The sequence below is a fragment of the Ixodes scapularis genome, unplaced genomic scaffold (genome assembly GCF_016920785.2).
Source record: "Ixodes scapularis isolate PalLabHiFi unplaced genomic scaffold, ASM1692078v2 PGA_scaffold2__306_contigs__length_199485367, whole genome shotgun sequence".
NCBI classification, from domain to species: Eukaryota; Metazoa; Arthropoda; class Arachnida; order Ixodida; family Ixodidae; genus Ixodes; species Ixodes scapularis.
In genome coordinates this window covers 57854782-57878523 of record NW_024609857.1, presented here as the reverse complement: position 1 = coordinate 57878523, position 23742 = coordinate 57854782, and the positions used below count along the sequence as shown (strand labels likewise).

At 46.8% G+C, this 23742-nt stretch overlaps 1 protein-coding gene across 4 annotated transcripts in view; it reads right to left on the bottom strand.

The window, feature by feature from the left end:
* The window catches only part of LOC8025089 (cleavage and polyadenylation specificity factor subunit 1), an 80270-nt gene that overhangs the window by 24004 nt on the left and 32524 nt on the right, over positions 1 to 23742 (bottom strand). For all 4 annotated transcript variants that reach the window (XM_042291876.1, XM_042291875.1, XM_042291877.1 and 1 more), the window contains exons 18-22: positions 14431 to 14640; positions 8073 to 8209; positions 5128 to 5229; positions 4953 to 5031; positions 4783 to 4889 (exon numbers count right to left, since the gene is read on the bottom strand). In XM_042291876.1, coding sequence (XP_042147810.1) covers positions 4783 to 4889; positions 4953 to 5031; positions 5128 to 5229; positions 8073 to 8209; positions 14431 to 14640 — 635 coding nt within the window. The remainder of the gene's footprint in view (positions 1 to 4782; positions 4890 to 4952; positions 5032 to 5127; positions 5230 to 8072; positions 8210 to 14430; positions 14641 to 23742) is intronic.

The following is a 23742-nucleotide window of genomic DNA, read 5'->3' as shown; positions in this document are numbered from 1 at the left end:
GTGATAATTTCAAAAAGAATAAAAATTCTGAAAGCTAACTACCGTAGGATACCGTGCATCCGCCCTATCTACATCAAGCGCCCATTAGCAAATTTGTAAAATATAAGGAATTACACACAGTACATTTATATGCAAAATTGATGACCGGACAGGCGCCCATCCCCCATCTTTTTGCGATAATCTCCAAAGTTTGAGTGGGCGCTTGCCCACGATTTTACGGCAAGTCTCGGACCGCCGCACTTTGCTGTTGCGGCCAAGAAGTTGCCCAGAACAGGTTGCAGAAGATGCTGGAAAGGCCGCCGGTGGCAGTCTCTGCAACGCCGTCTGCTCCCCACTCCTTATCTGGGAAGCGGCTTTACCACATCGCATGCGAGAAGTCGTCTTGGCATGCCGATGGGGGAATTCGGAGCACTAGCAACAACGTTCCGGCGAAGATGACAGAAAGGGACCAGATTTCAGAAAGGGAGCAGTCAGTATGCCTTCATTTGATTGTCGTGTGGCCAGTGTGGCATGAAAACTGGGCAGAGAGGCGGACACGTTTGCAGAAGGTGAACGCTTTTGAGTTTTGACTCCTTGCATGCTGCAGCATGTTTTGCAAACGCGGCCCACAAACCACGTGACCCTGGTCGAGCAGTTGCCCCATCTCTTAAATCTAGGCTCTCTATAACGACGACAGACAAGCTTGAGCGCAAACTCTGTGCCGTGTGCACTTCTTTGTTTGATTCGTAATCCGTATCGGCGCCTGGTCAATCAGGTCACTCTTGCGCAAAAGTCTACTTCGCTCAAGCATTAATTCAGCGAATCAGGGATGGGCAGTATTTCAAATACAAGTATTCGAAATATGTATTTCAAATACACTGTGTATTTTGCATTTGTGTTTAATTACAAATTGGGTAATGTATTTGACGTGTGTATTTATATACTAAAAAGTGGGTATTTCAAATACAATTGTAATTAAATACAATTTTGTGGGCAAAAATACATCCCTCAAATTCACTGTCACTGTCCAGAGCAGGAAGAAAACTATGTTCTGCACCGAATGCAGTGTCTCTCAATCAAGCACAAGCGTTTAGTGACTTTGCGATTACGGTGCTAGTCCAGGGCAAGAATAGTGACGAAATCGACGTTCACAGGCAGACTGGCTAAATAAGTGCCTGTGACAACTTGTGATGCTTTCCAACCTGATTTCCATCCATATTTTTTCCTGGAACATTCTAAATGCGCGGGTCGTCCAGATTTTCGTAACTGGTGCGAGTTGCAACAATAAAAAATTCTCCAGCTAGTGCTGCGCATCTTGGTCGTCTCAGTTCTTTGTTGGTCTATACCAAAATGTAATCGACAAAAAAAGCTGCCTGAAGCTCTGTACTTTTTTCACCTATTACATCCGAACTGATTACATTTTTTGTGATTAGATTTCTATTATGTTACTAGCACCTCGCACACTAACTCCCGAGTGTGCGATGCAAAATTAAAATGAGACACCCAGAAACGCGTAGCAGGTGCCCTGAAGTCGCTGACGCAAATTTTGAGGAATGTATTTGGAAAAGTATTTGGAGGAGACCAAATACATTTGGTTGTACTTGTATATTGCACTTAAATACTTTTTTGTAAATGTAATTAGATTTGTAATTAAAGAAATTTTTGATGAAGCATTTTGTATTTGTATTTCGATACATATTTGCATGTATTTTGCCCATCCCTGCAGCGAATCATCGCCACCCAACGATAGAGAGCCCCGCACCGCTGGCACCTTGACAGGGAAGACAAAGGCAATCTCCTTGAATCAAAAGCATACCATCCTCGACGGAGTGCACATAAACATAAAGAATGTTGTCCACCGCCAATGTCCTCCATGGCAACCGTCAACGCTGTCGACATGGTCTGTGTGTACCAGGATCTTTTTTACAGCAGAGCTGTTAAGGGCTAGTTTCCTCAGGATCGTGTCCAGTACCAAACAAATGTTGACACCCGTGTTCAACACAACACTCTGGTTGCCGTTGTCACTCATAGATGGTGGTAGCTGTCCAAAGTGTGTTTGCTGATTGTCTGCTTGCTGCCGTCACTCATAGATCGCGCCAACCTTTCCAGCCTCGGCAACCAGACAACTGGTTGCTGCCATCACTCATAGATGGCGGCAACATTTCTTCTGAGGAAAAAGAGCGGGAACGAGACGAGCGACGATGCGTCAGCAACGCAAGTGGTTCTTCAATTGCTGCGAGGCCGCTATCGCCTAAAAATCCACTGCACCAAGCGTTTCAGATTCCCTTGCGAAAGAAGAGCAAATCGCTCGCCTGGAAAGCCACCGCCAAGAACAAAAGCTCAACTCCGCTGCTCTTCCTTCTTCACCAGAGTGGAAAGACTGAAAGTTTTTTTTTGATAGGAGTTGGCAAGAAGCAGTTGGCAAGAAGCGGATCTAGTAGAGGACGCGTGCAGGGAAACCTTGACCGCTTTCTGCAGGCTCGATAAACACGTGCCCGTGACAGCCCGTGTTTTTTGTTTTTGTTTTTTTTATGTTATTTGTATGAGTTCAGATATAACGAAGAAGCGGATATACCGAAGCGATTTCCGATTCTCGTTGACTTCGTTATAACCGGTCTCGACACTATCATTATCGATTCATGTTACAAAATTTAAATATATTTCAAAACCCCTAATTCCTCATACAATGTGATGGAAAAGGCATATAGACTGCTAATGACCTGCGAAGCCAGGTTGTCATGTGATGTCAGAATGCCACATGACATCACACCGCAACAACATAGTCCTATACACTCCGTGCGACGCGACTGGGGCGCCCCCGCGCGGCCGGTAATGAAAGTAGGCAGTGAGAACCCCAGAGACAACGAAACCGAAACCACGCCGCGTATGCATTGAAGTCGGAGCGGTGCGTTTGCACTGGGTTCACAGCATGAAGTGCTGCCTGTGCTGTGCCATTAAGTGCTTCAATAGTTATGCGTCGTATCTCGCGCGGACGACGTTTCACAGTTTTTCACCTCGCCGATGTTTTGTGGGACAGCGACAACGATGGAGCCGTGCCGTACGACGCGAGAAATTTGGTCTCCCGATCATGTCTGCCACTGTGTCGGCACGGCTGACATATTCTACACTGTCGCTTTGCGCTCTGCGTTTGTTTTCGTACCAGTAACGCCTACATGTGCCAGCGCCGATGGGACGAACTGAAATGCCATCCCACACTCGCGGTTATGCAGTGCCAATTTCGTTGGAGGAATGCCCTCCAAAGAAGTTTCGTCCCCATCGTACGTGTCGATATTTTCGGACAAGTATGGCACGCAATCTCTACGTCATGAAGAAAGATTCGAACGGTAAAAAAAGTGACAAATATAAATCTAAAGAAAACAACAATGAAACTCGAACTCACTAAAGAATCAATGTTTGAGTATGGAAGTTTATGTGGTGAGCTTTCTTTCTTGATCAGCCTCCTTTGGAATGTGGAAACGTTGACACCCCGAGTTCTGTCGACAAAATTTTTTTTCTCGCACTATTGCAAAGTGGTTCGAACTGGAAGTACCGTCCGCTGGTCCCTTTCTACCTGTAAAGTGTGCACCTCCCACGATGAGTGGTATTATCTTGACAGCCTTTGACGATCAAAGCCAGTTCCCTATTTAGTTACGCCGCCCAAACTAAATTTCCACCTGGTTTCGCTATGCCAACTCTTTTTGGTACAATGAGTGTTGTGTCAAGTTACAGTCATGTCAAAGTACCTGTGCGCCAAAAATCAGTACCTCGCACGGCGGGTTATTACATAACAACTGACCGCAAAAGCCCTTGACGGCCAAACCGTGTGTTGGCCGACAACTTTGTTTTCTCGGCTTTGTAACCACTTGTTGTAAAGTGGTTTCAATTGGAAATACAGTCTACTAGTCCCTTCCTACCTCTAAAGTCTCCACCTCCCATGACCAGTGGTATTCTCTTGACAGCCTTTTCATGGTCAAAACCAGTTCCCATTGAGTTACGCCGACCAAACCGAATGTTCATCTGGTTTCCCTATGCCCCTTTTTTTGTACAATAAGTGCTGTGTCATGTTACTGTCAAGTCGAAGCACCTGCGTGCCCAAATCTGCACTTTGCACAGCCTGCTATAACACAACAATTCGGGTCCAATATTGGATATTCTGTACAGCTTTATTTCTTTATTCGTTAGAAACCTAACTTTCACACCAGCTGTCTTAATGAAACTTGGCACACTTCGTGCAAAAACCTAGTGAACATCTCACTCGCCTCCAAATATTATTGTTCCAGCAGTCCTACGTTTACAGCGACGAGCGAAATAAATTTGCTACTCAGAGCAATTATGGTGGCGGCCGTCCTGCTTTTCGGAAAATTGCTCCAACTCCTTTTTCGGCCGCAACTAGAGAAATTACCCCTAAGAACGACCGAAACTCAATATATAAGAAGTGGAGAACAGCTAGATGCCCTTCTTAGGTTTGCCCCAGCACTCATGCAACGTCATACTCAACTTATCGGCTCAAAAAGCAAAAGTTCCGTCCGTGCGCGCTTCCGCCGCCACAGCTTCGCACGCGAAAAGGCGCCGCAGGCTGCTGAGCGCGCCTCACTGTCGAACGCCAGCTCCTCCGCTAGCGGCGCTGCGCGCGTTTTTCAAAGCGCCCCCTATAGTTCCCGCACGGAGTGTATATGTCACACAATGGTCCCTACAGTTCCCATCTGCAAGAAGGGACGCAAAAATTTTGTCGCTGGAACGCATCAATTTTCTTTTTTAAAACAAGAGTATCAACACTTTTTGTGTTAAAAAGGTCATCCATACTTGGTGCCAGAAGGTGCAGTCATTTGAACAGAATCCACGAGGACCCTCTGCCCCATCGGGAAGTTCTTCACCAGGAAGCAGAGCTTGTAGTCGGGAAGAGAGTAGATCTGCGAAGCAGATCGGAGCTTAGACACTGCGTCCTAAGCTCATGCAAATCCTGAAGGGCTCACCTCCAAGACTCCATTTTCCCTGGCCACAAACACCCAAAAGGTTGGCTTGACCTCCTTCAGCTCGAAAACATTGGCTGTCCTGGGGGACGGAAGTTTATTAGACAATTATTTAAAGTAAATGCAGAGTGAGCTGGTAACCCCATCTTGCAGACAAACGAAAAGCAAGAAAGCTTACTCGGATTCTGTTTCCAATGCAGCGACACGGACAGGCTCCTTTGTGGCTCGTGTATCTTCCGAGTCACCATAGAGCAGTTCATCCTCATCATCCAACACGCCGCTGTTAAAAAAAAATTTTTTTTTTTAGAGATACAGGTTTAATCTGTTTTTCAGAATAATATAAATGTGACGATGCTACGGGCAAGACAAACGTGAAATATGAATAATATAGGCAAGAAAAATGTTTACATGGTATTATTGGACCGCAGACAGAGGATGAGACATAAAAGATCAACACGAGCAGAACATACCAAACACCACTTTCCAGCATAAACATGGCAAACCAAAAAGAAATCTACTAATTTTGCTGCAATTACTGTATTTAGTGTAGTGTTGTGCGAATATTCGAATTTTCGAATATTAGTTTCGAATATTACGCTATTCGATATTCGCTTCGAGAGCAGTTATAATATTCGTGCGTTTCGAAGTGTTGGCAGCCTCAATTCGCGTGTTTGTTTACTGTCTAAAAATCCGTCAGAAATGATTTCTAAAATCAGCAATATACTCACACGTTCGGCAAAACGGTACAAACATTATGGTGGGGACTCTCGAATATATTCATCGTAGTCATTTCATCCACTTTGTTTAAAAATGGGCAAAAGAAACGATCAATGAGCTCCAGCAACGCCTGCGCCATCTTTGCCAATCTTGGCACCTTGTATTTCATTAAATAAGTCACACATGAATTAATTAGAGTCTCATTCTCATAAATCAGCCCAATTAATAATTGCACGTCTCCAATAACTATCTTGCATGAAACTTTGCGGCCAAGATTTTTGAACAGCAAGTATTCGATATTCGATTCGAAAATATTCGGCCAAAATCACTATTCGCTTCGAATTCGCTTCGAAATCAAAATCTACTATTCGCACAACCCTAATTTAGTGTTTTCCTTGGCATCAAACTTAAAGGGACACTGACACCCCCCAAAAATGTTTTTTTCATTTTTTGCCAGGGGCTTCATTATGGTGTCGGAGGACTACCCAATTAATATTTTGCAACAGAGTAGCGTATTTTTTTAATAAAGCCGAAAGACGCAACTGCTCGAAACCGAAACCCGACGGAGGTCGGAGAAGTGGAGAGAAGAGAGTGAGTGGCGGAAGTCACGTGGCTACACCCGACCGTGCGTTTTTTTTTTTTTTTTTGTTTTTTCTCCTTTCCGTAGCAGACGACACGACATGCGGCGTGCGATACGGCGTGCGGGAACTGCTCGCCGGGCGATTCTTTTGCAGTTATGTTTGTTACGCTCGTTGTTCTGTACTCCAAGATGAGTTGTTTTGTACATTGAGGAGTCGGAGGTGAGTAGCGAGTGCCCGTGGTGAATTTCCATGATCGGCTCCGAAAAGAATACACCCAAGATGTTGCGTGAAGAGCTGGCTCACATGTCCTGCGTCCGAAAAAAAAGTGGCATTGTGCGACAGAGTTTCCGAAAGATCAACGGGATCGGGACCATTGGCTGGCTGCAATTCCTGTAGAACATATACGGGCACCTCGGAAAGCGGACGCTACCTGATTTATATGCTCCTTGCATTTTGTGGAAAGTGATTACATTGAGTTCGCAGGTGTCAAAAAGGAAATCACATACCATTTAATTCAGCGAAGTATCGTCCGCAACATTTGTTTGTTATTTTTTTGTTTGTTTCTTCAGTGATGATTGTAAAAAGAGAAAAAAGATACGTAAACATCGGGAAATGTTTGGAAAAAAAAAATAAAGTTTCACGGGGGATCGAACCCGGTCCTACCGCATGTCAACCGGCGGTCTTTCCCACTGCGCTACTGGGTGATCTCTTTTCTGGTGGATCTCTTTCCTTTGTAATAATTAAGCCGGTAAACTGTAAGTTGGAAAGTTTGCTGTCGATTTTTCTCTAGCAAAAGCACTCCCGAGTCGAAGTCGGGAAGCACCACGCCTTGGGGACATTCGCACCTAGTAAAGAAATCGTACGCGTGCATATTCAACTCGAAGTAGACACGTCGTGCTTCACGTGTACGCGAGCGATGTCTTCAGCCACGAGAAGGGAGCGACGGCTCGGCGACGTCTTCGTGCAAATCGGCTTGGTGGCCGGGCGTGTCGTACGGGATGAATACCAATTCTTTTGATCAGTCCCAAATTTCTCTTTTAAAGGTAGACAGAATTCGCCGGTACCGCGAACGACAGTTCTGAAATAGAGGCCCCACGCCCGTCGTCCGCTGCCATCGCCGTCCCCGCGAGTCCCACGATACGCGAAACGACGAACGCACAGAATGCTTCCGGTTGTCTGTGGAACTTTTTTTTTCAATCAACGTATTTACAGCTTTTTAGAAGCCACAAAAAATGGGTTTCATATTTTTTTCTATTTTTAATATTGAGTGTGTGCCTTCAGTGACCCACGACTTTGATTAAATTTGGTGGTCGCATCGATACCTTAGAAAACGGCCCGTGACCTCGAAAAAGAGAGTGAGCGAGACTCGAACCGGCCAGTTCTTGATCAGCGGTTTTCGGGCGGAAAGAAACCGAATTTCGAGCCGCAAATTCTGTTCTGGGTAGTTGAGCTCTCATATGACACGTACAACTAAAAACCTCGGCGAGCATAAATACCCTGTCAGTGTCCCTTTAATGGTGCCACCCATAAACTACCCCAAGTTTTTTTCAGTTGGCACAAATTTTCAAGATTTGTATGCACCTTTCCTTGCCGATTGGTACAAAATTATTTGCAGAATTGACTATTTCCCAAAGAAAGCCAGCAGATTTATTTTAGAAAAAGCTGCGAAGCAAGCAGAGTAGCTCATGACTGAATATATTTAGGGGATACTTCCATGCAATTGCCAACTAGCATGAGGAAATGCGGCATTAAAGTAAGCTGGTGGACTTAGATAACGTCCCGAACAAGATACTAAGCGTGAATGCCAGCTGTTTTAAGCCCCTACTTTGTGGATGCGTCGGTAGACTCCTTGGGAGGGGCAGGAGGCTTCTGTGGCTTGACCGGTTCGTCCGGTTCTCGGTACTGGGTCGTGAAGAGTCCGCTTGTGTCTTTGTACACACAGATGCTCAGGATCTTGGCTTTCTGTTAGGAAAAGGAATAAGTGAGATACATGAATGAACAAACCATTAATATTGTTCAATCTGCCAGTTGCTTCTCATAAGCAGGGGTAGGTTTCTAAGTCTTTACCTTTAAGTGTGTCTAAACAAGCATAAGCTTCTTACAGGTGGTCCGTGAGGCCATCACTAGTTCTCTCTTTACACCTGCATCAGCAGGTGAAACCCAAGTATTACTAACAGCCTGACAAGATGCCTGTAAAAAAAGTTGTGCTTGTTTAGACAGATCGAAATTATTTTGTACATGAATCGACGGATTACTCATAACAGCATTCTTAAAGTTAAGAAACGGCACCAATACTGCCGCGACCGTGAACTGTAACATCGGTCGCCGCATCACGGGAATTTGTAACAGGTACCTGCATGTTTATCACTTCATTGTTATAAAAAAAGGTTGCTCCTTCATCCCAACAAGTCGCCCACCCAATATTTTTTCACCATTATCTCTCTGCCGGAGGTGTGTAAAGTCAATTTGGGGGTATACGTGCCAAACCAATGAAGGGCATCTGGCACGCCCCAGCGGAGGACTGAGGATTAAATTTAGACCACCTGAAGATCTTTTGACATGCAACCGAAAGCCCAGTTACACGGTGCCTTTACCGCAATAAGCTTCCGTCAGCTTGCAGACACCTCAGCAGGGTTCGAACCCGCCAACTGGGGATCAGTAGGCCGGCGCTTTGCCTGAGAGTCACCGAGAAAGCTGCCGGAGGTGTGCGTTTGTTTGGAACTTTATGGAAGTTTTACAGAATCCAATATGCATTTTGCAGGGAGGTAATGACCATGAAAGTATAATTTTATACAAGGCGTGCGAGGTATTTGAGAACACAGCTTCAGGGTGCATAACTTCCATACTTTTACTACATAGGTCTAAGACGCTTGACTTCACCTTCAACTGCACCTATGTTGTCTATCTAGTGCATCAATTTTAAAGAGGCAGCTTTCAGTCTGACATAAAAAAAAAACAAAAAAAAACGCATCTCCACATGATGAATGATGTTGATTGGGGCGAAGCTCTGGTGGTGCTGGTCTGCGTAGACGCTAAGCCGCAGCATGCCGAGCCTTTCGTTCGTTTTCATCCATGTCACGCTGCGGTCAAATGCTCAAATGCGTATATAATCACATTCCATACCACACATTCTCTTTCTGACATGGATGAAAACGAACGAAAGGCTCGGCATGCTGCGGCTCACCGTCTACGCAGACAAGCACCACCAGAGCTTTGCCCCTTTCAACATCATACACCACGTGGAGATGCGGTTGTTTTTTGTTTTTTTTGCCCCACACGAGCATGGGAGCACATGCTCACATGCTCGTGAGCACGAGCACCCGACGCTGGACGGACATACGGACATGGCTAGCCCCTAAGGAGCTTCGACCCTAAAAGTTAAAAGGCATGCCACCCTGGTTGCCTTGGCCGCCGACCACAGCGATCTGGATATAGCCACCGTCTTGAATGTGATAAGGTCTTGCAATTTCAAGGTCAGAAAACAGCTTTCGGATTTTGACAAGGACGTTGCATCTGTAACCAAGTGAATAAAGCATTCCCAGCGATCAGACGTCATCAGGACCGCTGAGTTTGTCCAACAGGTGCAGGACATTGTCAACGGCGGCCCCAGCAAGTCAATGAAGGCCATTGCCAAGCAGCTCGAAAAGGCAGAGCCTGCTATCAGGCTCTGCCTTTGTGGTGCATGAGGACGTTAGATACCAGTGATACGTGATGAGGAGAGGGCAATTTATGTCCCGAAAAACCCCAAGAAACCATGTCATTCGTTTCAAGTGCTTGTTGAACAAGCTCAAGTATCCCGAGGAACCGGATGTGCTCTGGCTTTTTTTTCTTGCGACAAGAACTTTGAACAAGACGAAAAGGTCAAGAGGAGGAATGACATGCGGCTCTGTGCGAGCCACAGTGAGGTCCCTACGGTCATGCGGACAAAGTTCCCATTATCTGTGATAGACCTAGCCGTTGTGAGCAACAAGAGTCCATGTCATGCTGTCGCACTTCTTTCAGCAGGGCCTTAGGGTCAACTCGAATACAACCTCAAGACCCTGGGCACTGTAGGAAAACCTTGTATAGAAGGAAAGCCCAGGGGAGGCCATGCATTTTTCGACAGGACTCTGCTCCATGCCAGAAGGCCCATCCGACCCAAGATTGGCTACATGACAACCTCAACAACCACGTTGCCCTAACATGTGACCTCCTAACCCTCCAGATGTAAATACCTTGGACTACCGTAAAGATTCAAGACAATGCCTGCCCCTGGGAGATCGCCCATCCCATTTTTCTGGCTAAATATCTGGAACATAAAAATTCCCAAACATCGCCCGCCCGCCCCCCCCCCCCCCCCCCCCCCCCTTGATTCCCGTCATACGTCATGTGACGTCCGACGGGAATCACATTTGCCGCACGATCTGCTGTACCAGTACGTCTGATAAGCGAGTTCATAGCGGGTTCCCGCCTTTTTGTCCGCAATCTTTGCACGCAATATCGGCTCCCGTAACACGCGAGTTGTTCCAGCATGTATATTGCATCGTGAAATGTGAATCTGCTGTGTCTGCGATCTGCGGTATTTATTCCCATGACATGAGACTTTGAAGCGGATTCCCGTGTTTTTGTCCACAATTTGCGTGCGCAATATCGGTTCCCGTGACAGGCAAGTTTGTAGCGGGTTCCTGCGTGTTAATGCACCATAAAACTTGTATCTGCTGCGTCCGCAATTTGCAGTATTCGTTCCCATGAGATGCAAGTTCTTGGTGGGTTTCCGCGGATCCTTCGCATGGTAAAATGCGATTCTGCTGCGTCTGCAACCTGCGCTATCCTTTCCCGTGACACAGGAATTTGTAGCAAATTACCGCGTGCTTGTCGCATTGGGAAATGGGAATTCGCGGTGTCCACAATCTAGAGTATCAGTTCCCACGTCACGTAGTTTGTAGCGGGTGTCTCAGTGATTACATTAAATTTTGATATAGTTTTGCTGTGGCATCCCCATAAATAGCTCACCCCGTGTTTTTCCCCATTTATCTCTCCCTTTTGGGTGGGCGTTCTTTCGGAACTTTGCAGTAATATGCCAAGGGCATCAAGAGAGAGACCAACAAGCAACGCCACAACACCGGAGTCGTTAAAGGGTGCCATTACAGACGCTATGGCCAACATCAATGAGGACCACTTGATCAGTGCATGAAACCATTTTCAAAGCCGCAGTGAGTTAGTATTATAATGCCGAGTTAAGTCATGGCCGCTGAAAGTAGTTTTATCGAATGAAGTTAGAAAATAGAAAAAAAAAAACACCATCTGTACTGACTTCCGTGCCAATACAGTATATTAATCTTTCATTGCAACATCTTTTTTTTTGCTGAAACCATTCTTATGTTTTTGATTACCTCGTGCAACCTGTATTACCAACAATGCTTGAGAAATTACTTAAGAGCAGGGAGAGCAAAATACTTACTTTACCACAACAATGACCCTTGAAATACAAAAAAATATAAGCAGAAAAAAAAAAACTGCAGCCACCAATAACAAAAATGCAGCTGAACCCAATCATAACAAAGTCATGGGTAATTGAAAATCTGTTTGCTACATCTGCATTGCATAATGTCTTAACTTCAAAAAAAAAAGTACAATTTTCGATGCACACAGGCCACATTGGCCGATGCATGTTCGCACTGTGTCCCAATCTGCACATAGGGTCGTTCTAACTAGTGACTCAAATAAATATACTATGAGCCACAGCAGGGGTGGATTTATGGATGAGGTTTAGGGGGGAGGGTTTGCTGAGATTTGACATTACGGCCAAAACGTTGCCCAGATCTATTTTGTTGACCCAATATTAGCTATGTTAAAAGAAAACTAAACTTCTGGCTATGGTATATATTTTTTAATTTAAAAATGTTGACCTTGGGGGGCTTAAGAGGGGGTGGTCACCCCCTCTTGCCCCCCTAAATCTGCCCATGTGCCACAGAAAGCAGAAAATTTGTGGGAATGCAGCACTATACTCTGCTCACCCTTAAGCTGAGACTAGAAGCTCTGCCTTCAGCACGAGCACGCTGGCTTCCAGAATGCTTTAGTTGCACGCGCCTGCAACCAAAGCACTGTGTTAGCAAGGGCAGAAAGCTCGCACTGAAGGCGGAGCTTCTAGTCTCAGCTTAAGCGTGAATGGAGTACAGTGATGCTGAGGGTTCCCCCCAGGAATCTTTTAGGGGTGGACATGACCACCTTGCGAACGGCAGGAGGAGGGAGGGGGGGGGGGGGGTAGAAAGGGGGGAGTTTGCAATGCAGCAGAATCTGGCATCTGGCTTGACGACAGTGCACACTTTGTGCATTTGCAGGCTCTCTAACTTTGCGGCCCTGTGGGTGGTGCCACGTTGTGGTGCTAAAGCAAAAGCCAGGATGCCTTGAAGAAACAAAACAAAAAATGTAGAGCCCTTCCACTTCACGTGAAGATGGAGGACCAGCGAAGCTGTTATTTTTACGACGTCTAGGACGACCTCAAGGATGACTTCTAGGACCACCTCAAGGACGACGCCCAGGACAACCTCAGGGACGACGTCTCAGACGACCTCAAGGACGACGTCTAGGACAACCCCAAGGACGACGTCTAGGACAACCTCAAGTACAGCTTCTAGAAGGACCTCGAGGACAAGGTCTAAAACAACCTCAAGGACGACTTCTAGGACGACGTCCAGGACGACCTCGGCTTCTAGGACGACCTCAAGGACAAGCTCTCAGACGACCTCAAGGACGACGTCTAGGATGACCTCAAGGACGAAGTCCATCATGACCTCAAGAACGATTCTCGGACGACTTCTAGGACGATGCCTAGAGAAATTCAGCCTTTCCACTCTGGTGAAAACCAGAGTGGAAAGGCTGAAAAGATTGTCGCTATCTATGAGCAATGGTGGCAACCAGACAACCGGCAAGCTGGTGGTAGCTCTCCAGAGTTTTGTGTTGATATTTGTTTGCCCGCAGACACGATACTGGGAAAACTAGCTTTAAACAGCTCCGCTGTAAAAAACTGGGGAAGAAAAGGCAGGGAGCGAGCGAAGCGGTGAAGATAAAGGCAAGCTACGGCGACGCAAACAAGCATTGAGCAGTGAAAAAAAACAAAAAACATCTCGGCTCTGCTTATTGCTTGTGGAGAGGACTGCTGCGCGGTGCACGTTCGTCGCGTCTGTTTATTTTGTGTTTCAACTCAGTTGGGCCTCCACCCCCCCGGTCAACCTCCCCAGGGCGCTCCACTCCCCTTGTTTGAAGGAGTGGCGCAATAACACATGATAACATGGCGGTGTACGGGCCTGCTGAGTACGACGGTCTGCAACCATGTGTGCAGGCAAAATTGTATTGTCATCCTGCGGCATAATCGAGCAGTGGGCAGTCAGTCAGAGCAATGGGCAGTCAGTCAGAGCGGTGGGCAGCAAAGCCACTGCCGAGAACCTTGTGGTGGTAATAGAATGCGAAGGTTTGGAAATATGAAGTCACCTAGATAAAAAAATAAAACCGAAAAACAAAATTTCTATGCGAGCCAACAAGCACCTAAGCCTAAATTCATCAAACCAAGAAATGACACTGTGGGAACCTGTGACATTTATTTCAGTTAAAAAAACTTGTCAGCAAGAAAAAAAAGATGTCTTCATTGCTGACAAGCTTTCTACTGAAATAAATGCCACAGGCAAGATCCCACCATGCCACTCCTTAGTATGAAGAATACTAGTCCTAATTAAACTTTGGCATATAGAAAAATTTAGTTTTTTGTTTTATCTTTCTACCTAGGCAATGTCATTTTCTCAAACTTCCACAGTTCTATCATTACCTCTTGCTTTACACTCACACAAATTTGGAGCTTTTTGCAAACATAGCTTATTTATACAGGCCGAAAAACCAGGTTTCACTTTCTCTCGTACTTGGTAAAAATGCTAAGAATGAATGCTCGTTGTTTCGTTTCCCGGCACTAACCAGTCCTCGACAGGTGACCCATCCTATCCTATCCTATCCTAACCAGACCCGACCAGGCTCAGCTCAACTCGACACAACCCGACCCGACCCAACCCGTCCCACCCCGCCTCGCCGCGCCGCGCCGCGACCCGACCCGACACGACCCGACCCGACCCGACCCGACCCGACCCGACCCGACCCGACCCGACCGGGCCGGACCCGATACAGTGACAAGTCAGAGCATTCACTCTATGGCTCACCACGGCAGTGAGCTGGGGCCTGAGGACGGCCAGGCGGCAGCCCGAGGCTGGGTCCCCCCTGAGGGTGAGGTGTACCACCAGGCCCCCTTCCGAGCGGATGAGCACGTGGGGGTCCGCCAGGGAGCCCCCCACAATGGGGGACCCCACGTCCAGGGGGATGTGCTGCAGCTGCCGGGTGCCATCCAGCAGACGCACCCCCATGGGACACACCTGCAACAAAACGGAATGCCAGAGCTTTGTTTGAAAATTCCTGCAGTATAGCTGCGTGCAGACCAACTGTTAGGTCTATTGAAAACTGTGTATAGAAATGTTTTTCCCATTCATTTCAGACAGTGTATATACGTATTTCAGACAGTATACCAGACCATATTTTCCAGACTAAAGGCCACGGACTATCTATAGGTGTCGACTATAAAAGGATTTCTTTTTTCAAGATCGGCCATTATGACAAGACACAACAGATTTTGTGAACGACATATCATGGAAACAATGATTTATGTTTGATACAAACTGCTTTGTGCCTTAATAAAGCATGCCTTTTTCAAGGTGTGCTGTATATGAGAATGTTTTACATGCAGAGTATGTGGACTCTGCACTGGGTGCGAACTATAAAAACTTTCATCAGCCAAAATTTGCTCCTGCCAAACTACCGCAACATACCGAGAGATTGCCCATCTAAAATCAAGAGCAAATCGGATGAAAATTAGGGGTGGGCTAACTTTCGGTGTGCAATGAAGAAAAGTTGAAAAAATGCTCAGTCGAGTTCGCTTACAACAAACCCTTCCATGTCATGAAACGCGCTCGCTATAACAGAAGTTTGTTATAATACGACTTACCTTTGCAAGTCATAATAAATAAGTAAGCACGGCACAGATTCAAAGCGCGACACCCGCGATCGACGCACGCGGCATTTATTTAAGGAAGTTCGTAATCGCGGTTTGTTTCAATAGTGCAGACCTTATATTAGCGCTCTCCAGGTTGCTCAGCTGATCAATGGGCACTTCGTTTAGTCCCCGTGCATAGACCAGCTGCTTCAACGAAGCTACGTGCCCCAAAGCCATTGTCGTCAAGACCGGAGGTAAGGGAGCAACCCCATCGCCCTGTCGTCACCCTCATTGTCGGACACCGCAATGTCCTGGACAGTTGGCCGCACCTCATGCATGACAGCTTCATCGGAGGCGCTCTCTGAGACGACCACATCTTCGTTGGCATCAACGAAGTCGACCCAGGTCTGCCCCTCCTCTGTCAGGCTTGGGTCCACAGGGACGAGTCTATGCTTTATGCGTCGTCTTGGCTCGCTTCCGCGGAAGAAAACAAAATCACAGCTTTCCGATAGCGGTTCTTGATGCTCCCAGCCCTTATCTCCAACCATGAGGCCTTCAGAATTTCCACTGCGTTCATGAAGAAGATCGTCACCTGACGACTTTGCGCACTCGTTCGGGTGATTGCAATGAGCAGCCTTTCTATGACGCGGCAGCGGTAGCAGACTTCGAAATTCCTGATGATCCCCATGTTAAGTGGTTGGGACTTGACAGTGGCATTTGGGGAGAGGAACATCAAAGTGACAACCTTCAGCGGCGAATTCACATGATGCACCGAGCAATTACCCAAGATCAAGAGGATTTTCCTCTTTTGCTGGACCATGGCCTTGTCAAGCTCTGTGAGCCATTGGGCAGAGTTCCCGAGTCATTCACGCCTTGGCACTGTCTTGGTACCGTACGGGGAGGGGCCTGGTGAAACAGGACCGCTTCTTCCCCGTTCCAATGACAAAAGGCAAGCGCCTGTCACTGCCGCCTACATTGCAGCACAGTTATCCGCACCTTGCTGTGCGTACACACAGGCCTCATCTGGTAAAACAAGGCAGTCTCGTCTGCGTTGTAGATGTCTTGCTCACTGTAGCTGTAGATCTCGTCGAGGTTGTTGGCAAGCCGTTGCTTCGCTCTCTCCACGTTGACAGATGTCACTTCCCCGACGATGGACTTATAAACAATCCAGTGCCACTCATAAAAACGATGCAGCCACCCGTTTCCAGGGCTGAACTCGGGGAAATTCGGGAGAAATATCAAGTCCTTGGCTTTCCCGAACAGCAGAGGTCGAGCAGCAGCGTCGAGAAACCACTTAAAGAGAGCGTCTTCGACGACCTTGTATGCAGCGTGCCGCAACTGTTTCCGAGCACTGCAGTCACCATTCACGCTCATTGCTGCAATGATCTTCTTGTCCTTAGCAATGGTCCAAATGATGGACTTTGATAAGCCATATTTCTTGCACAGGTCGTCTTTTTTCGCCCCGGCGCTCAGTTCCTGAAGGATTGCAGATTTTGTGCCCCAGTCAATCACTTCCCGTCTCTTCGAAATCGGAGCCGTGTCTGACACGACGACCGAAAACTCGGGGAGTGAACGAAGAAGACTGCGCGCAGGTCGAGCCAAAACCAAACAAGAGGTTACAATATGCTTCTGATGAAAGAAACGCAAAAAACCCCAAAGCTTGGGTTGGATTGGGTTTTTATGGCGCAAGGGCTGCTAAGGCCAAAGAGCGCCAAAGAAGGAAACTATTGCATTGAGGGTAAGCGAGAAGAAAGGACTCTAGTGGTCAGGGTTAAAAGTAGAGGAATGAGACATGAATCAGATAATGTCACAAACACAAATGGACATGAGTGAAAAGCTTTGAAGTTCACAGTCGATGTAGAAGACCAATAGCTTCTAAAAACTTAAAAACCTGCTTGTAAGTTACGAATGGTTCATCACCCAATAACAACATTGGGTGTAAGGGAATGTGCTTTCTGTATAACTGTGCAAAGTGAGATCGGCGTTCCCGTTCATAGAAAGGGCACTCAATTAGAAAATGAAGAACACTTAGAGGTTTGTCACACTGTTCACACAAAGGGGCATCCTCCCCATGGAGCAGGTAGCCATGAGTCAGATGAGTGTGGCCAATCCGCAAGCGACACAGTACTACTTCATAAAAGCGTTCCTGGTGCCGGGCGCTCGCCCATTCACCCAAATTTGGCTTAATAAGATGCAGCTTGTTGTGGATCTCCTTATTCCACTCGGCTTGCCATTGTGCTCGTATGCGAGACCTTACAGAAGGGCGATAGTCCATGTAAGGGATCGTTTTAATATCTACCTGTCTGCTGCCGCATGTGCGGGCAGCACGGTCGGCCGCCTCATTGCCTGGGATACCAACATGGCTGGGAGTCCAACAAAAGACAATGGTGCAATGCTTTCTGGCTGCCACAATAATTTTCTTCTGAACTTCAATAACAAGAGAGTTCCTTGTAGGCAGCAGTGAAGAGATGGCTCGCAGGGCACTAAGAGAGTCAGTGAAAACCACTGCCAGGGGTATCCTGTGACGGGCTATGTGTTCCGTAGCCAACAGGAGGCCATACAGCTTTGCTGTGAGAATAGAAGCAGCAGTATTTATCCGCCTTACAACTTCCACTGAGGATCCAATAACAGAGCAGCCAACAAAGGTCTCAGATTTTGTTCCATCTGTATAGAACTTTGTATGATCTTCATACAATTGAGCCAGTTCATAAAATTCTTGCAGAAGCACAGCACTCGGAGTGTTTTTCTTGTTATACTGTGCAAGAGACAGGTTGCAGAGTATGTCAGGGTGCTCCCAAGGTGCTATGATGCCAGAAAATTCTACTACCTGGGATGCCACATCTAATCCGACAGACTGGGCCAAGGTCTTCAGTCGCATACTGAACGGAGGGATCACGCTAGGTTTTGCGAGAAAGAGTCGTTCCGAGCGTGTATCTTGAACAACTTCTCGAGTAGGGTGCTGGAGGACAGATCGGATGCGAAGAGAGTACATCATGCCCAATGCGAATCTACGTTTCTCGAGGCAGCACTCGCTAGCCTCTGCGTATAGACTGGGCACAGGGGATGTACGAAATGCACCTGTAGCCAACCGAAGCCCAAAATGATGAATGGGATCCAACATCTTGAGAACAGACTGCCTGGCAGACCCATAAACAAAGCAGCCATAGTCTAGTCGAGAGCGTACCAAACAACGATAGATCCGCAGGAGGCACAATCGATCCGAGCCCCAAGACCGGTGAGAAAGAACTTTAAGGATATTGAGAGACTTGTGCGCTTTCAGTTTCAGGCTTTTTACATGAGCATTGAAATTCAGTTTACTATCAAACGTAAGACCCAAAAATTTGTGCTGAGGTTGAACACTAACATTACTATTGTAGATTGTTAGGGATGGTTCAAGAAGGATTCCACGTTTACGGGTGAAGCAAACAGATGCAGTCTTTTCAGGAGAGAACTTAAACCCATTACTGTCAGCCCACTCAGTTAGCTTGATGCCTAGCTGAACCCTGCGTTCACAGACTGAGAGGTTACAGGAGGAAACTGAAATTTGTAAATCATCGACGTAAAGTGAATACTGAACCGACGAAGGGATTACAGAAGCAATGGAGTTCATTTTAACTATAAACAAAGTAACACTTAGTACTCCCCCCTGCGGCACTCCATTTTCCTGCAGAAATTCACGGGAAAGTGTGTTCCCCAGCTGGACTCGAAAGGTGCGCCTGTCTAAATAGCTCTGAATGGCACGAAGCATGCGACCACGTAATCCGAGGTCAAACAGGTCCCTCAAAATGCCAAAGCGCCAAGCCGTGTCATACGCTTTCTCGAGATCGAAGAACACGGAGAGGCAGTGCTGCCCGTGTGCAAAGGCCTCACGCACAACAGTTTCGAGACAGACCAAGTGGTCGACTGTGGACCTTGATGAACGATAGCCGCACTGAAATTTGTTGAGTACGTTACCATGCCCCAAATAGTACATTAGTCTGCGATTAATCATTCGCTCCAATGTCTTACAGAGACAGCTGGTAAGAGCAATGGGCCTATAACTGGAAACGCAAGAAGCATCCTTACCAGCCTTCAAAAGTGGAAGGACATGAGCTACCTTCCAAGATGAAGGGAAATAGCCCTCCTGCCATATGCGGTTATAAAGATATAAAATTACATCGAGTGTTGAAGGATGAAGATGCTGTAGCATTGAATAATGTAAACCATCTGGTCCAGGAGCTGAGGACTTTGTGTTGTGAAGAACTGCGAGGAGCTCGTGCAAGCTGAATGTAGCATTATATAGCTCCTGTTCACCTCCTGAGGTTTTCAAGGGATTGCTTTCAGCCTTCAGCTTGTGTCGAAGGAAAGTAGATGAATAATGATGTGAACTGGATATATATTCAAAATGTTCTCCAAAAATATCAGCTTGTTCCTCGAGTGTGTCTGGGCATGTTCCATTCCTAAAAAGCAGGGGGATTTTAAATGCATGGTAGGAACCATTGATCTTGTGTATTCGATCCCAGACTTCCTTAGGTGAGGTACTGCTATTTACAGTGGAAGCATACCCTTGCCAACTTTCCCGTTTCGCTTTTCTTCGGACGTAGCGTGCACGGGCCTTCATTTTCCGAAAGGATATGAGGTTATCTCTAGTGGGGTATCGTCTCAGAATACCCCAGGCCCGATTTTGTTTCTTGCGTGCCTCTTCACATTCCGAATTCCACCAGGGCTTTGGCCTCCTAGGAAGAAATTGAGATGTCTGCGGGATGGACAGCTTGGCTGCTGTGATAATACGCTCGGTTAAAAGATGATTGAGTTCGTCAATTGTAAGACTTTCGAGACGAGCATATGCTAAAAGCGACGCCTGCTTGAAAAGGCCCCAATCAGCCTTGTCAAGCTTCCAACGAGGCGGGCGTGTATGAATTAAAAGAGGGGCTATGCTACAGGTTAAAAGAGTAGGAAAATGATTGCTTCCACGTGGATTGGAATCCACACTCCAGGAAAAATCTGGAAGTAAACTAGCAGAACCAATTGAAAGGTCGATGGAAGTTGATGACAAGGATGATGGACTAAAATAAGTAGGCTGGCCCGTATTAAAAAGACAAAGACTTCGTGTGGTTAAAACTGACTCAACAATTTTTCCTCTGACATCCTGACGTGTGCTCCCCCATAAAGGGTTGTGACAATTAAAATCGCCCATCAAAAGGAAAGGCTCAGGAAGCTGGTCTAACAGCGAGTTAAAATCTGAACATTTTAAAGTAAGGGAAAATGGCAGATATAAAGAGCATACTGTAAGAGCCTTATGGTGCAAAAACCGAACAGCCACTGCTTCAAGTGATGTGGACAGTGGAACCTCTGTGCAGGGAACTTCTCTTGGGAGAACCACCGCAACTCCCCCAGAGGAACTGACAGAGCTCGGACGATCCCTCCGGAAAACCTGGTAACGTCTGAGGAAATTAGTACGGCTGGGACTCAAATGAGTCTCTTGCAAGCACAGCGCTCGTGGCTTGTACTCCTCCAGAAGATGCTCTACATCATCCAGGTTTCTTAGAAGGCCACGACAGTTCCACTGTATGAGTACAGAAGCCATTTTAGGCACGAAAACCGAAGCACATGGAAAAGTGAGTCAGTTACCTCACTTCAGAGGAGTTACGAGTTTTTTCGATTTTTGTTTCTTTGTAGTCTGCCACTCCATCTCATCCTGGTCAGAACCCGGAGTCGATGAGGGGGCAGACAAGGCAGCGCCAGTGTTCTCCTTAGCCTTGCAGGCAGACTTGCCTGCTAGCCCGGGAGGGTCTGTACCGCGGGGCCCCAATCCGCGACCACGACCAGAACTAGGTGGAAAGGTGGTCGATGTACTGGGGAGGGGTTCTACCCCGTCCATCTGTTCCACCTCCTTTCTCGGCAGGAAAGCTGCGTGCAAACCACGCAGCTCCTTGGTTGCTGGCTGCCTCTCCAGGGACTGAGGCCGAGGGCCTCGCTTCTTCTCCTCCTTAGGAGAGCGGCCAGTGTTAACAGGTGCAGACAGTGCTGGCCTGTCTTGAGCAGAGGAAGCAGCTAAAGCGCCCTCTCTGCGAGAACAGGAAGCCTGCTGACCCTGCGCTGCAGTCTTGAAGGGTAGGGCGGGCACGGCTATTGCCGGCCCACCTTTGCCCAGGGGAGCAGCATGCTGCTTTTGTCGAAGGGATGGGGCCCTTAGGTCAGCCGCCAAGATCTCAGGAGAGACCTGGGTGGCCCTAGTCTCCAAGTGTGGTGCAGGGCCCCTTCGCACCACCTTGGCGTAACCTCCTTTTGAGAGGAAGGACAGCTTCTTCTTAGCCTCCAAGTAGGTGATGTTCTCCTTTGCCTTTAGGGAAAGAATTTCTTTTTCTTGACGCCAAAGGGGACAGGTGCGGGAGTAAGCTGGGTGGGGCCCACTGCAGTTACTACAGCGGGCCGCTGCCTCGCAGATGTCAGCAACATGTTCCTGGCTTCCACATTTCGCACAAGTTTCTTTCCCTCTGCAACTGCGTGACCCATGCCCAAAGCGTTGGCAGCGGAAGCAACGTTGCGGGTTGGGGACATAGGGACGGATGCGGCACTGGAGATAACCTGCCTTCACAGTTTCAGGGAGGGTGTGTCTCTCAAAGGTCAAGATCACGTGCTTTGACGGGGTTTCCTTGCCATCCTTGCGGAACATAATACGTTTAACGGCGACAACACCGGCATCTTTCAGTCCTTCCAGGATTTCTTCCTCGCTAGCATCGAGGAAGTCGTCTTCAGAAAGGACTCCACGGATCGTGTTGAGCGTCCGGTGAGGACTCGCGAACACTTCGACGTCGACTATGCTGGTCATCTTAGAGAGTGCTTCACTTTGGGCTTTCGTGTTTACTTCAACGAGAAGGTCGCCGGAGTGGAGTTTTTTTGCTTTGCACGAGAATCCAATAAGGTTTTCTAGCACTTTGGCTACCACAAAGGGGGACAATTTGGACACTGGCTTTTCTTCAAGGTTCGAGTGAATCACAAAAAACTTTGTAAATGTTCCCATTTCAGGGGCTTTTCCAATGACTTGGGGCTCAGGGCGAGGCCTCTTGGAGGCCTGCCTTGAACCGGGTTTAGAAGGGAGGGGCGCCATATGAAGGGCAAAAAACTTCGGCGTCCGTAGCGCACCACCCACCACGGAGTCCAACAAGGGGATAGGTAACATCTCATAACAGGTCTGGCTTGTCTGAGTATGTTACTCTATCAGTGCTACCAGGATGCTATTCGCGACTCCAACTAACTATAGGTGGCGCCACTCATATTCCAAGATGGCGGGTTTAGTGAGGGTCAGAGATGCGTGCCGCTGTTGAGCCTGTCTAGTGTGCTGGCTTCACTGAGCGACATAAATTATTTCTGGTAATACGAGGAAGCTAATGTTTCATGAGCGTAGGTCACCTCTTTAACCTGAAAACAAGAACAGTGTTTAGCGTATTAATTACGGAAGGATGCGCGTTTTAATTCTGGAGCGAAACCGAAACTTACCTCTATTTTGGATTTAATTTCTGGACAGATGTCTTAATTTCGGGTTCTTTCATGACTCAAGATGTGTCTCACATCGTAATTATTTACTTAGAAAAGTTGTTCGCGGAAAATTTATTTTGTGACATACTGTTCGATCCAGGCTGATATTTGTCGTTGTTGAAAAAATCAGTGCTGATATCTGTGCGTTCTCGATGCCTTTTTCTCGCTCAGATAATTGTCATGGGAAATAATGACAATTATCCCAGCACACGAATAAGAAAATAATTCCAATTTTACAATATGTCCACGAAACGCATAAACTAATAAACGCTGCTCTCACTGCAACAGCCCAAGACGAAATCCGAGTCAGACAGCTGAAGTGTGTGTGTGTGTCTTTATAGCACCGCGTGACGCGTAGGACTTCATATTACATCCAGCGTTTAATTGTATGTCTATCTCGATAACCATGTCACAGTTTTTCATATGCTAAAAAGAAAACAGAATTATACCTTTCTGGAAAGACTATTATGGTTAAATAGAGTATTCCGTGATCTTGGCGTTAATTAGAGGCATGCATCGCCGCGATTTGTATTATAATAATAATATTAAAATTCACATATTTGAATAAGTAATTATTCAAGCTCTAATATAATTTGTTGCTTATGGTCTAATTTTAAACGCGCGAAGAAATATGACAATGAAAACTGTGCTAATTATCATCACTGGTTCCAATTGCTGCATTTTAATTACAAATAAAATAAAAATAGTCTAAAATCAATGAAAACAATCTAGCTAATGTGAGAAATCAATGTAAAATTACATTAATTGTAGGTAATGTATATTGTGCTATCAAAGTCGCGACTTTTGACAATCGGTGAAACGTCCAAAGTCGCCGCCAATATACTTCCAGAACAAATGCCCAAAAGTTAAAAAAAGCCTTTTTATTTTTATTTTTTAATTTTATTTCGGGTTACCCCGCAGCGCCCGAAGGCATTATTGCAGGGGGGGGGGGGGGGGGGGGCGAGGTACA